The sequence below is a fragment of the Apodemus sylvaticus genome, chromosome 2 (assembly GCF_947179515.1).
Source record: "Apodemus sylvaticus chromosome 2, mApoSyl1.1, whole genome shotgun sequence".
NCBI classification, from domain to species: domain Eukaryota; kingdom Metazoa; phylum Chordata; class Mammalia; order Rodentia; family Muridae; genus Apodemus; species Apodemus sylvaticus.
In genome coordinates, this window is record NC_067473.1 from 63,007,268 (window position 1) to 63,022,673 (window position 15,406).

The 15,406-nt window shown below is 49.1% G+C and overlaps 1 protein-coding gene across 4 annotated transcripts in view; it reads right to left on the reverse strand.

The window, feature by feature from the left end:
• Positions 1 to 4,131: 4,131 nt before the first annotated feature.
• The window catches only part of Hipk2 (homeodomain interacting protein kinase 2), a 194,561-nt gene continuing 183,286 nt past the window's right edge, over positions 4,132 to 15,406 (reverse strand). For all 4 annotated transcript variants that reach the window (XM_052173487.1, XM_052173486.1, XM_052173485.1 and 1 more), the window contains exon 15: positions 4,132 to 15,053. In XM_052173487.1, coding sequence (XP_052029447.1) covers positions 14,592 to 15,053 — 462 coding nt within the window. In that variant the 3' untranslated portion in view covers positions 4,132 to 14,591. The remainder of the gene's footprint in view (positions 15,054 to 15,406) is intronic.

A 15,406-nucleotide genomic window follows, 5' to 3' on the forward strand; every position in this document is an offset into this window, starting at 1 on the left:
CTGGCTATCCTTGAACTCACTCAGTAGAACAGGTTAGCCTTGAACTCAGAGATGGGCATGTGCCACCATGCCCATTTAGTGTAAAAGAGGCTAGAGGCAGGATAATTACAAAAGGGATGCCCGTTGATGATCCACTGGCTGACAGAAGTTCTAAACTCCATCCCCCTAGGGTGTGAAACCTAGATTCTGGGGATGCCAGGCCTGGAGTTTCCTCAGTGGGCTCTGATTCTCTTCCCTTGGGAGGGGAGGGTCTTCTTCACTCCTTGGCCTGCTGTGCTGATGGGTCTCCTATCCTCCAGAGATAGGATAGGAGGCTGCCTGACTCTAGCTAGCAACCTGTCTGAGGATTCTGGGAGCAAACAACAGGAAACACTCCTAAACAGTAGTGCCGGGGTGACGTTCCCATGGCGATGTTATCTCCTCGGAGATGCCATGTGCTTTCGGACATCTGCATCCCATCAGAGTTCCTTCCAGGTTTTCAGGGCTGCCTAATTTCTTTTTTCCTTCCTTGTTGGTTCTATGTATGCTTTGCTGTACCTATTGGCACAGTCTTCAAGGAACCGGAAATGACACGCACATGGGCAGCCACACTGAAGTCTTGACAAGTCCAGGGAACCCAGGTCATTCCGTCAGTTGAATTTTTCTGCTAAAATCATTTTTTGAAATGTTTATCTTCCTTCCATTCTCCTCCTTCCTGCACCATCTCTCCACAGTCTTTATGTAGCCCAGGCTGGCCTGAGTTATTGGTGATCTTCCTGTCTCAGTTTCCTGAGGGCTGGGATTGAGTCATGCTACCTTCTTTTCCTATTAGAGCCCCTTTCCTTCCATATTCCTTCACATTTTGAATTTCATTTTTCTTTGCTTATTTTCAAATAGACTTGTGTCGCCTGCGCCTCCTCTCAGATCTTACTATGTTGCCCAGGCTGGCCTTGTGCTCAGCCTCGGCAGTGTTGAGATTAAAGGCATTTGACACCATGTCTAGCCAATTCCTGCTTAATTTTACCTCTTATAAAGCCTTGCTGTAGCCAGGCGGTGGTGGCGCACGCCTTTAATCCCAGCACTTGGGAGGCAGAGGCAGGCGAATTTCTGAGTTCGAGGCCAGTCTGGTCTACAGAGTGAGTTTCAGGACAGCCAGGGCTACACAGAGAAACTCTGTCTCGGAAAAAAAAAACAAAACAAAAAAACCAAAACCAAAACCAAAACCAAAAAAAGCCTTGCTGAGAATAAATAAAAATCAACCCCCCCAAACCTTGATAAAGGCAACAGTGCCAGCTCCCTGACACCCCTGCTAGCTTTTTCTTGTCACTCCTCTGAGACCTCTGAGTCATCTGGCTGAGTTTTAGTGTTTCATCTTGATCCAGGTTTTATTCAAGTCTCACCTGGACCATAATCTTTCCAGCCTTGAATTTAATTTTTCTGTTCACCTGCCAAGCCAATGCCTCACATTTTATTTTATATGTTTCAAAACCATTATTGCATTTTAGTTCTGGTGCATAGAGCACATGCGTCATGTTGGGCTTCTGGAGGTCAGAGGACAGTGGGAGCTGTCCTCCCTGTCACCCAGGGCTGCGGGCTTGGCAGAGGTGCCCTTTAACCACTGAACTCTCAGTGACCCATCTTTTAGATTTTTTTTTTTTATTGTAGAAGGAACTCCCTTCCAGGAACTGATTTCTATATTAAGATAGGCTCAATAGCAATAACAAACCAATACTTTGAATGGCTCAACACAATGAGAAGGGTTTAGGGAGCTGTCTGGCCAATCTGCACATATAGCTTTATTCCCAGGTAATATATGGAGGCACCAGGGGTCTGAGGACTTCCCAGATTTCACAGGGATAAAGAATCGATCCTGGGGTTGAACCTGGTTCGGGCCAAGCACAGAGCCTGCTGTCCATCCCTCAGTGGCTCATGGCAGCTTCAAACACGTGGCTGCCTCCCCACCCAGAGGGCTGCCTCCCCCACCCAGAGGGCTGGCTCTGCCCTTCCACCTATTAGGAATTAAGAGTTTCCCTCACAAGCTGTCCTGGTCCTTGGGTAAAAATTCCGAGGGTGCTGCTGCCACAAGACCCAATATCCTATCAGAATAACATAAAAGACTCATGGAGGTGTCAAGTGTCCTAGGAGGTGACTTGGGGGCCAGCATTGTTTTAGAAGTGCCACCAGATGCCTAGAAGAGACCCATATGGCAACTCTGAGTTTAAGTGGGGCAAGTATTTAGGAAATGTCTAGCCAAGTCTGTTGGTATATGCCCATCATTCTAGAAACTTGGGAAGCTGAGGCAGGAGGATCACAAGTTCAAGGCCTAGTTGGGCTCCATAATGAGTTTGAGGTCAGATTGAGTAAATTAGCAAGACCCTGTCTCGACATTCAAAAAATTAAGAGTTGGGCTGGAGAGATGGCTCCACGGTTAAGAGCAGTGACTGCTCTTTCAGAGGTCCTGAGTTCAATTCCCAGCAACCACATGGTGGCTCACAACCATCTGTAATGGGATCTGATGCCCTCTTCTGGTGTGTGTCAGACAGCTATAGTGTACTCATATAAATAAAAAATAAATAAATCTTTAAAAAAAATTAAGAGTTGGGGATGACCTTAGCAGTAGAGTGATTAGCATGCTTGAGGCTTGTGTTCAAATCCAAGCACCCCCAAATCAATTAATCAATGAGTGGTGGGAGAGGGTCTCAGTGCAGGGCCCAGGGGAGAGTTGGCTCTACTCATCTTCTATAGGAAGCTGGGTTGCTGCTGGGCAGAACAGGCACTGCGGCTTCACGGCTTCATGCTAAGTGGCCCGGACATCGGAGAAAATGCAGTGGTGAGGCTGACTGCCAGGGCTGGAGAGGAGCTGGGGCTGAGGAAGCAGTAGGTGGGTTCTCTGGCCTCCCTGGAGAGCAGGAATCCAAGGACATAAGTTAGTGAAGAGGGGGCATGTTTCAGCCCTAGGAGTCCGGAGCACAGGGGACCAGGTTAAAGCCACAGGCTACTTGTCTGCATAGCTGAAGAGGTTGGGAATCTAGTATTGAGTCTTCCTAGTTTGGGGCCTGTTGGCTCAGTGGTCTGCTGGGTCAGTTGTCTGTTCATTCAGTGGCCTGTAGGATTAGGGGTCTGCTGGGTCAGTGGTCTGTATGGAAGATCCACGGTTGGGGGTCTGTTCCAACAGATCTCAGGTAGCTGTGTGTGAAGCACTGCGTGCTTGCTCATTGGACACAGGCTGGCTGCCTTCCCATCCACGCAGCTATCCTCTGCTATCAGCTGGGTAGCTGAGTGGACCCACAGCAGGTGCACTGTTGGGAGCAAGGGGTGCAGCTGCGGAGGTCAGAGGGGAGAAGACGGAGAGGGAAGTTAAGGCCAGCGGCTAGGATGAAGTTAAAGTTGTCATGTGACCCAGTAGTTCCCCCTCTGTAGTTCCTGACAGATCAGGAAGAATAAAAAGCAGGGTGTTGAAGAGACTTTTACTCCCCCAAGTTCACAGTGATGTTAGAAAAGCCACAGGGGATATGGTGGGCAGATGTCCATGTAGAGTATGCTATGTTCCTGTAATGGAATACTATTCTGCCTGCAAAAGGAAATTCTGAGCCACTCTATAACATGAACGCACCTAAAAACATTATTCTAAAATCAGCCAGGCTCAAAAGGACAACCGAATGGCAGCTCAAATACGAAGTACGTGGATGAGGCAGTGGGGGTGATGGGCTGGGGAGAGGGAAAGGGAAGGTTTGTAGATATTGGCCAAAACCAAAACAACAAAATCTCAGAAGTCAGGAGCTGTGAGGAGGGGAGAATGGTGGGCGGGCGGGTGGAGGCAGGCCTGGGTGAGGCCCCAGCGGGGACAGCACTGAGGTTGTCTTGCTGTTCAGGGGAAGCAGCAGAATGCAGACCTGGGAGGACTGTTGGCAAGCTCACAGGCCAGCCACGCCTCAGGTCTCCGGGAAGCAATGTGGGCACAGACAGGCTCACCGTGGCTTGAGAGGCAAGGGGGATCCAGGAGACTTGGCACAGGGTGGGCAGTGAAATGCCCACAGGCCCCTCTCTCCAGCATGCGGAAGCTCTGTTTTCAGTGTGCGGGCAGCAGAGCGGAGCCGGACGCGCAGAGGCGCCCTCTAGAGAGGCTTGGGTAAGGAAGCGGCTGCACAAAGGTCAGTGATTCCGAACAGTTTAATGTAATTCCAAGACAGTGTGATCACATCGCTACACATATACAATATGCATATGTGAGTTTACAGATTCAATTAATAACTCGCTTCACTTCAGAGACTGAGAAAATGATCAAAAAGAAACTGAGTAACAAGCTATAACAGTTCCCCACGACAGGACCCCCGCCTCACCCTACAGTTAGTAATATTACAATTAAAATAACTATATTCTTCTATAATTTTTTCTGTTAAAATCATCTCATAAATTTACAATGCTATTATTAGTTTCCAAGACTAATATAAATTCACTCCATTTTTCTACAACGAAAATGATGATTAATTTAGAAGCGCACAACGTCATGATGAAAACAAGCATTTTAGTAGCAACAACTTCATCAGTTAAGAATTAGTTTTCTTGAAAAACATTCTAAAGCCAAGTAAAATATCCATCCTTATAACATACCTATAATGAGACTAAGGAACAGGTTACATAGAGGTCTACGACACACTGGTTTGTCCTAAAAAAAAATTAGACATTTATAAATTAAAAAAAAAAGAGGGACACATCACGGAGGAAAAAGAGGTACACAAGAAAATACTGCTGCACGCAATAATCCCCACACAGATTAACATGGATTAACACTTTATTACAGAAACCATACAGTGAAGGAACACGACAGGCCAGGGCTTTCGAGAGGTTATGGAGACTGAGCTGAGATGACCTGGTAGAGAAAACTGTAGTGAGATGACCTGGGGGAGGGAGCCTCATTCCTTGGCCTGGGGGATGGGTACTGCCAGGTCTCCTTCTCCATGGTCTTGTTTTGGGGAGTGTGTCTTTCTGTCCTGAGCATCCTGAAGTCACAGGCAGCCGAAAGCTAAGCATTGCGACAGACCTCTTTGCCATCTTCATGGCACTACTTTTGGAAATGTGATATACTATCAGGCTGCAGCCCAAAACATGTGGTCAGAGCAAAATGGGCTGAAGAGTTCCAGTCCTTCCGATCTCTGTCTCCTTGCTCTCCCAGGCCTTTGTTGCTGGGGACCCAGAGGGAGTGGCAGAGCCCAGCGGTGCAGAGGTGTGGCAAGCACCACAGTGTCTTGCACTGGACACATTGAGGCTGGCTCCAACCTCTAAAGGGCTCCCTTTCCTTCTCATCCATAAAGCTAGACTTTTCTATCAGAAATTTGGCTTGATATATATATATACACACACATATATATCAACATCTCTATCTATACAATGCTTCTACTATGCTAGAAATCCTGCAGCCCCAACATACGCCTTTCTTGTCAACTTCATTTGGTTAAAATACACACATAAAGAGGTGAAGGGTGCTTTGGGGGCTGTAAATGATTGTGCCCTGGGTAACCCGTGGAAGAAAGCCAGCGTTAAGTGGGCAGTAACACAGAGAGAGGGATAGAGAGGGCAGGAAGCCAACAGACTCAGAGGTGGTGTGAACAGGACCTCTGCTCTGAAGGGCACATGGTGTGTGTGTGTGTGTGTGTGTGCGCGTGCGCGCGCACGCGCGCGGTGCACTCAGAGTCATAGAAAGCTAGAGGATGGCACAGTTAAGTCACTTTTGACTTCCACGTCCTTCCTCATAACCTGAGCCAGAGCACTGGCAGCAAGGGCAGCCATGGACCAAAGGCTGGGCAGGGAGTCAGGGAGTCAGGGGCGTGGCTCCCAGAGCGGGGCTTTCTGGGAGTCCTGAGTGCCTGAGCAGGATCTGAAGTTGGGACACAGAGGTGGGGATGGGGCCAGGAGAGTCATTTGGAAATTGGAGAGGGAACTAAAGAGATCGACAGCAGAGCCCTTTTTTTAAGCTACAGTGAATTTACTTTTCAAATAATAATGAAAAGCCCATTTCTATACCTCTCACTTTTAAAAACATGGGTTAGCTTCAAAGACAAAGAGACAAAATTCATTTGGTTTATTAGTGCAAAGCAAAACACACACACACACACACACACACACACACACACGCTGGATATGACTAAGAAGTATGAGAACATTCTACAAGGACATTCTAACAGACACAAGAGCATGCTGGGAACGCAAAGCAAATACGGGCGGTGAGGAGTCACCACAGGTCACCATGGGTCCTCTACAGTTTAGTGGTGGCACAAGAGAAAACCAAAACCCAACAAAACCAGTTTCACATTGTGAGTTCGAGACCAGCCAGGGCTACATGGTGGGAACTTGTCTTAAAGACACAACGTAAATAAGGAAACAAAATACCCCAGTAAAAACCCAACCCAAACCTTACAAAACTGTCAGGGAAACTGACATTTCCTGTCTTCTCTTGCCTAACAATGGGGCCCGCTCACATCTCTGAAGCCCGTTTTCTTCGCTGTAAACCCCTCTGTGGACCTAGTCTCCAGAACCATCCTGCATTGCCCATCCCTGCCCTTCAGCCCTGAAGCCTTCTTCTGAACTGGGTTTCACATCTTAGCCAGGCATTGGGGAAATTAAAGTAGACATTATTTTACATGGGTTTTGTTTTAAAGAAAAAAACTGACGCAAACAGCATGGTGTGGAAAGTCCAGCCACTGAACGTGGGCACAGGGGTCCGGCTCTCCCTCTCAGAATGCTGACCAAGGTTCCCCGCAGAACCCGGAGCATGCAAGCACGCCTGCCCAGCTGCTGTGCCAGCATCACCTACTGCCAGGTGAGTGGTCAGTCACAAAGGAAGCATCCACATCAGGGCAAAGGTGACAAAGCAAGCTCAGTCACTGCCCCCTCCAGGCGCTGGCACATGTGGCACTGCCCTCTTCCTGTGACCCAGGTTCAGGACCCACCCCTTCCCATTCCCTCTAGACTTCCTTTCACATTCGCTCAGGTTCACTGGAAAGCGACACTAAGGGAAACACGCATCAGGCTACGCAACAGCATGAGCAGAACATGCCTACCTTGGGGAGACACAGCTCCTAACACAGTTAGTCAATCGCTGTGGTTGAAGATGTCAGTTATAAACAAGTTTATTTTTAAAAAGTACCAGGTTAAATGTAAACTTTAAAATACTTTAAAGTGTAGCCAGAGTATGTTTGAGTATCTACAGTCAATTGTGTAGTTTACATGATACTGGAGCAATCAATCAAAGGGCATGTTACCGTAGTGAGAGACCTGCTCCGTGCACTTGAACAGTGCGTTGATTAGGACACGCAGAGTCATCTCTTCTTCTTGGTTTCACCTCTGGTGTAATGATGAGAAGTCTGTTCTCAGAATTCATTTAGACAACAGTGGCCAGGGCATGCATTAATCCTCCCTTCCAGCCCACAGAGAACAAGTCATTGTCTTTTAAATCACAAGATCAAGCTGGCTACATGATTTTTTAAAAGGCTAAACCAGGACGAATGCCCACAATTTGAGGTAATTATTGCCATTAGGGTCACAGTTTGTGTAAGATAATGTAGCTAAAAAACCTTGTGGAGGTTGCTGGGTGCTCTGCCTGAGGCCCACAGCACCCACGGACCCCAGCCAGGTTCTCAGATCTACACAGTACGGGTTTGCTTCCAATGGATTTAAAGTTCTACAAGAATTTAGAACTTGTGTAAACCACCTAAGAATTTAGGCAAGCAAGCCTGGAGTCAGTTAGTAAAGACATTTTTAAAAGAAAGGAGAAACAAGACACCGGCCCGAAACAGTCTGAAGACGCTAAAGCCCAGCTCTCAAGCGTTTCTAGAGTTTGTCGTCTCTCAGGTGAACAGAGACTTCCTGCACAGCACTCTGAACCCGAACCCCATGGCGGCGCCGTGTGTCCTGGGGTTGCTCTGCCCAGTCTTGCTGTAGCCCTTCTCTTTGAGAAGGTCATCTCTTACAAGGAAACTCAATTTTGTTCTTCTTCCCAAGAGTCATCCTGCTTTTATCCCCCTCCCCCCTTTTTGTTTCCTGGAGCCAGCCCCACGCAGTATTTACAGATCTGGCACGAGCCTGGCTTCTGGTTCTGGGCAGAGCTGAAGAGCAGGCCTAGTACGGAGATCAGAGCTGTCATATTTATCAAGTACAGTAAAAAATAGCATTTGGAAAAAAATATATACTTTTAGTATTGCCTTTCTAGGATTAACTATAAGCAAGGAAAAAAATCTTTATTTATGTATTTATTTAAAGGAAAGAACACTTTCCCTCCACTCTCATAGGAGCTGCAGCAGCCTGGGTGACTAAAGCTAGTTGCTGGAAAGGAATTCTAGGAATCCAGAGAAACGCCCCAGAGACTTAAAGTCAAACTCTGCCTCTTCCACCTGCATCCAATCCTGGAACCCTCTTTGCACATACCTGCTGAAGCCCACTGTCACACAGGGCAGGCAGGGTGTGACATTCTGCAAAGGACTGTCCTTGTTATACAAGGAGGGCAGCTGAGGCTGGTGTCTGAGCTCAGCTCTGGAGCCAAGCAAACAGAATGTCAGCCCTGTCCTCCCTCCTTCTTAGCTAGGTGGCCTGGGCAGGGTCCAGGGTCTGTGGGCCAGGCGCCTCCTCTGGACAGGCACTGCATGGCTGGTGTCCTGGGGCTCATCAGCAATTCTTAGCACAGTGTTTGGCACATGGAATGGGAGCATCATTAAATGGCTCGTTAGAGACAGGAGGCTGCGCACCGCAGTTAGTGAAACAGGAAAACAAAATTTCACATCAGTAAAGCCCTGGTTAACAAAACCAGGATTAGGAACTTGGGGGCTCTGAGATGCACCATATTCCCCTTTCACACATGCCACTTCCTCACAGGGCCAGCTTTTCTATCTGTCACACAGGGGGTGTTGACTTCTTCCCAGGGATGGGTCTCTGAGGGAACACTGAGAAAGGGCTTGGCATACTGTGAATACGCAACAAATGTCAGTGAGTCCTTACATGAGGGATACTGCTACTGTGCAGCAAGAGACAATCAGTATAATGTTCTCCTGGATGGGTCTGAGATGAGGGACCCTGAAAGGATTGCGGGGCAGGGAGGGGTTCCAGCTTAAAAGCCAGGAAGCATGGAGGTTCTGTGACAGGAACCTCCAGGATCTCTTTTCTGGCAGCTGAGTCAAAGGGGAGGAGACTGGCTGGAGCTACTTCTCTCAGCTACCTCAAGACTCCGGAAACCTTCCCTCAGGCGGTTCCTACCGGGAGCCACAGGGCCAAAGCTCTCGAGGTTCCCTTTGCAATCAAGCTCGCCATCTTTGGTTGTCTAGTGGCTTGGCTGACTTGGCTGTGTCTGATTATGGAGACTCGGCAAGTGGTTTGATACTGCCATCACCAGCCGTCCTACACATCCCGAGCCTGGCATATAGTGTGAGGTCATCAGAGAAGGTTGCTTGCTTGTTTTCTAGCTTCCCACAGTAGCATTAGATCAATTAATCACAAATGAGCGCTAGACGGATATCAGTTCCCTGGAGTAGCAGCATTTAGGGCCACTACTCCATTCCTCGTTAAAGATGAGTGGTTTTGAAATAAATGCAATAAAAAAAAAGGCAGGACAGAAAGGAAAGATAAATGAAGGTCACTGAAGTCATTATTGCCCAGAAAGGAACAGGGAATGCTTCTGTCCATCTCTAGAGATATCTTTGAGAGGGTTCTTTGGCTATAGAAAGGGACAGTTTTACTTTCCTTTCCAATTTGGTAAGGACATCTCAGGCTTGCTTAATCTTTAGGCTTCTCCACAGAAAATTTGTAAAGCAAATAAGAGGGAAAAAACATGAGTGAAGACCAAGGCCTGAGACCCTGGGCTAGAGTGTGCTGTGGTGCAATGGCTGGTGGTGTGTGTGTGTGTGTGTGCAGTCTCAAGCTGGGCCATGAAAGGAGAGCTTGCCTCATGGGATTCTGTCTGCTACCTGAGGCACAGAGCAATCTTTCTGTTTTCTGTCTGAGCAGCTACTTGGCAGGCCAGCCAGAGCCACTCCCACATCCTACCCTCCCTCAGATGTGGAGAACCCGGGGGAGGGAGGGGCAGGATGGGGACCTGTCGCCATCACCTGTCGTCAGGAACCACCAGCAATACTTCCCCAAGCCTCCTAGGCACCTCACTCTACTCACGATCACCCAACCTGTTCCTTCACCACACACTGTTCAAAATGAGTGTCTGCAACACCTGAGGCCCGTCCAGGGAGGTCCTGCCTGCTGTGTTAACCTCCCTTCCTGACCTGCTGACACTGGTTGGTCAGTTCCTAACTTTCCTTCCTGACACTGGTTGGTCAGTTCCAGTTCTTAGACAGGAGAACAAAGCCAGGTTGGTTGTCGGCAGCAGGTCATATATCTGCAAACAACTCTGTCGCCAGGAAGGGGAGAAACTCACAGTCAGGGACCCTGGGCCACCCCACCCCCTCCTCGGAATCACATCTAACATACCCATTTCTCAGGGCTCACTGGCGCTAACACAAGCCTCACCTACTCTCCTGCTCATCCACCTTCCTAAACATCACCCTGACGCATTAACAGAGAGACACGGGTGCCAGGGCCCAGTAGGAACCCAGCGAGCAGCAGCAGGGTCATGAGGGACCACAGACCTGTTTCCTTGAGCTGACCTCATCTTCCTCATGCTGAGCAGGTTATCCACATTAAAGAAGGCCCACTGGAAAGGACTATGTGGCCCTCCTTGAACTGAGAGCACGGTCCCCAGGGCAGCAGCCTTCTTCCTTCGTCTCTGTAGGGGGATGCAGGGCAGAGCACCTCCGTGGGAACCGAGGTGAGGATGCTAACTAGCTGCGTTCCCTGGTACTTCTGATGCATCAGCTCTGAATATGGGACTTGAGATCAAGGGAGGGGTGGTTGTGGGATGAGGTTTGCAGAGTGGCTGGCTTCTGTTTGGGGAAGCTATTGCTTCAATCTTTTCTTCCCTGGGGGCCTGGCTGTTTCTGAGTGGTAGTGGGCCATGTATACACATCCATCATCACAGTGCAGGGCACAGCCACAGCTCAGAAGTGGGGTGGCCTATAAGTGCCCTTCACTTGCCAGTGATTTAGAAGGGGTCCTTTCCAGGTGTTCCTTTACTTGGCTCCCTAGAATTGGGAGATGGGAGGCTATGCCCAGGGAAGAGCCGATGAGGAAACTCTCACAGGACGCACTGTACCGAGTGGCTGTCAGGTGGGACCACTATCTCTGCACTGAGGGAGATAAGCCACACTCCAAGTATGTTAATGGAAATAGTGAAGGGATGGGCCGGGTGTGTGTGGAAATAGTGAAGGGAGTGGTAGTGGGTGTGTGTGGAAGCTTTGACAGAGGGGCCTTTTTACGCTAAATGTCAGATGCGAGGCAGGTTTAATGCCAACATTAAAATCTGGTCAGTAGTTCACCCTTGAAGGAGAGCACAGAGATTGTGAGAGAAGCAGCCAGAGGGTCTGAATGACAGGGCACTGACAGCGGCTTGTACCACAGCTGGGCCTTGCATAGAGGAAGGCCCAGTGTATCCAAATCTCTGCTTTGTGAGAGATTTGCCGGTCAGAGTTGATAGAAACAATTTTTCCTAATTCCTGGGCCTTCCCTTTTTTTTTTTTTTCCTTTTCTTTCCTCTGACAAGATCAGACATCTAATCTATATGTCCCTCCAGTCTACTCATATACAGCAAGAATAAAATAAATTTAAATATTATGAAGAAAACACAAAGATACTTGGAATAAATGTATACTTCAAACCCTGACTAAAATAGCAACAAGGTGATGATAATCATAATTACAGTGGCAGTAATACAAACAATCAGTACAATACTAATTTAATGAGCAGCAAGAACACTCGTTCCTGATCTGGAAGAGGAAGGGAGGCCGTGTGGAAGAGTGAGAAGCTGCAACTCAAGCAGACAGGAAGAGATGAGGGGCAAGGTCGGCCTCCCCAGATGACCAGCTCTACAGAGTGCTGGCCTTCCCGGGGCTGCCCACACAGGGCACGCCCAGGCCCACTGTCAGCTGCAGTTTAGTATGGTGACTTAGTATGAGACAGTCCCATGGAAATACTGCCATCTAGCTGCTAGAACCTTCTGTGACAGACTTCCATGCTGGTGGGGCTCTAGCAGCCTCTGGCTCAGGGGCTCCAAAGGCTTTGCTCCTTATCCCTCTCCGAATGGACAGCTTTCTGGCTGTCTTACCTCCACCCAGAGCTGGTCTTGGAATAACATGGTTCTGATCAGAATGAGAAAAATGGAGCTCCCTACCACAGGCCGGCATCATTCCGTTCATGCCCAGCAAGGCTGTGGCTGGAGTGGTCAGACCATGCCCAAGTCTATCGTGTCTTCTTTTTGGCCCAAGGTGCATTGAGACACATCCAGTTCAGGGACTTGACTTTATCAGAATTAATGGTTGGGGGAGGTTTCCAGAGTTTTTCACAGCTAACAGCTAAGTAAGCTTCATTACTGAAGGAGGGCAGGTATCACAAGAAGAGCCTTTCACAGTAGCTTGATCAGGGCCCAAAGAGGGAGGAAAAAACTGAAGGATGCTGGACTGCTGACCAGAGACCTCTTTGTGCCTGACAGTGTGGATGAGGGGCCAGCTAGGACTCACATCAGGACCAAACAATTCATACCATCCTGGACCTGACTGGTCTAACATCAATGGCTTCAGAGTTTCTCAATAGGAGCAGAGAACTCCTACACACTCCACTGTTCAAAGCTGGAGAAAATATGCAAAATGCAACAAAGGTGTACAGAGGCTCAGGGTAGTTGCCCACGGCAGTGTCTTCTCAGTGCAGTGGACCCCTGGCCACCTCAATAGTGTCCCTCCAGCCCTCTGCTCATGATCTCTCAAAGGCAGAGATCCAACTGTCTAGGGAGAGCTAGGTTAATTTCAGGCCAGAAGTGACAGTAGACTTACCACTGGAGGGCTGTAGGGGGAGAAAGCTGGCGAAACTAGGAGCCTGCCTAGCTCCAGAGCTGGTGGAGAGAGAGGTGGGTGTGTCTGAGACTGCCAGGTTTGTAGGAGGGAGGGAGGGAGGGAGGGAGGGACTGGGCAGATAACATCTCATGCCCTCTCCCCATAAGGTTCCAGGAAGGAGGTGGTGGGCTTGGAGGCCGAGGCAGCTGCCTGGCAATGCTGACATTCCTAAGACTCCCTAGCGCCATACATGGTAGAGCCAGGGTAGGGTGAAGAGTCTCTCTGGATCTCTGCTCTCAAAGTAAAACTCACCAAAAGAGCCAGTTGTCACCCGTGTGCCTCACCATACGGCGCCCATGTCCCTCTTGAAATCCATGATTCTCCCCTTCTCGTTATGCAAGCTTCTTTGAAATCCTTCTGCTCACAAAGAGCCCAGGAAAGACAATCCACACGACATTAAAACAATGAAAAACATAAAGACCCAAGTAAAAGACTTTAACAGCTTACACAAGAGCTGAGAAAATCTGACCAGCCCCGACCAGTTTCTTGGAGTACCAGTGGACGTAAACCCTTTGCTGTGTCTCTGTCAGTCAGTCATTAAGGCACTAGGAGGGAATGATGTAAAATCAAGACTGCAAGGGCTGTGACGGCAGTGCCAAGGGGCACCCAGGGAGGGTGGCAGCCCCGGTCACACCCACACGTGCTCGCACACTCACTCGCTCACCTGGACCACCACTGGTTCCATGCCTATGTTAAATCACTTTGTGCAATTATATGAGGAATAGTCTATTGGTATCACTGGAGTTGAACACAAGGTAGGAAACAAGGGTGCAGTGCTACATTCGTCTAGGGTGTCCAGGACAACCGCTAGCTCTATGCTACATGACTAGGGGTTGATTCAAAGAGAAAAAAAACCTCAGAAAAGAAAAAATTTAAAAATTGCAACATACATCATTAATGACATCTGAGGGATAACATTGCTTAGGGATTTACCCAGAATGCTCCAAGAGAGGAAACCCACCCTTCTCCTGGGGGAATCTTCCATTAGTTTGGCCGACCCCACTATTTCTGACAAATAAGCCAGAACTGGGCTTTGCCAACCCCAGACTACCCCAAAATATGAGCCTCTTCAGGCCATAGCCTGAAATTTGAAAGGGATGTTGACCCTTTTGGAGTTCTGGGAAAATCCCTAATTTTTATGTTCAATTAATTAAAAATCTATTGGATTTCCATATCAGGTGTCCCTGACAGCAAATTCTTCAATGTCACTTGCTGCCATATGAAAATAATCTTTAAAAAGTTCATAAAGTTCTTCAAAAAACTGGGGCCCCTTGCTTCCAGAGTCTCCTCCTGTAGCTCCTCTTCTCCTTTCCAGTTTGGTGCAGAATGGGTTTGTGAGCTGTGTTTTTTCTTTTTTTCCTCTTTTGTTACTAACATTTTTCTTTTTCTTTTTTTTTCTTTTTCTTTTTTAAAATAAAAAGCATAGATTTCCCTTCCTCACCCCTCCTTTTACAATGTTCTCTTCTCCGCTCTAAGTCCTCCCACTTCCTAGTTCACGTTCCGTCTGTGCCCGACTGCCCCTCCCTGCTCCGTTTGCACTGTTTGTGTGCGGCACCTGCAGCGGAAAATCCCAGCTCCCCGGTCGGTGTCGGTCTGGGAGCTCCTCCACCCTCCTCCCTGGCGGGCCTCCTCCAGTGTTTATATATAAGGGTATTGGTTGACCTTGGCAGGACTCAGTGGATATCCAGTGTAGACGGTGGAGGCTGGCGAGGCGCTGATATAGGTCTGGTGGGCAAACTGGGCCGGATACTGACTGGGGTGGATGGTGGGCGAGGGCAGGACCCGGGGCCCCATGCTCACAGGGACCTGGTGGACGATGCTGGCCGGGTAGGCGGCGTGCTGCACGGTGTGGCGTGCTGAGCCTTGGGATGCCACCAGGTGGGCTACAGTGCCGGTAGAGCCTAGGGCTGTGGGCGCCGTATAGGTGTAGAGGTGAGGCTGGGTGGGGAGGTGGGCAGCCGCAGCCAGGTGGGGGTGAACAGTGCCATGGCTGGGGCTGTTGTGCGGGAAGGTGTATGGAGCCTGTGCCATGGTAGGAGTGATGTAGGCCTGCTGTCGACGGTGACTCCCAGTGCGGTCCGCAGCCATGTGCTGCTGAGCCTGAGAAGAAAAGGCAACAGAGGGCCAGCGTTAGGGGAGGAGGAAGGACAGAAGGAGAAGTAGGAGTGACAACAGATGCTTCCCTTCATGCAGAGAGCATGAAGGTCTGTCTGGCCAGTCACCTGGCTAGGGTGCTATTCAGAAAGCCCAGAGCAAAGCCGGGACTTCTCTCAGTGACTGCCTTCCCACATCATGTGAGATCTCACTCTAGAACTGGGTCTTCCAGAAACAGTCCAAGCCAAAGCCCTCTCTCCCGTACAGATCCCAAATTTCTGAGGCCTGCGTGCAAGCCTCTGGGTACTCCCTCCCTCCATGGGTCAGAGGACCCTCTGCAGCAAGGCACCTTCAGAGAC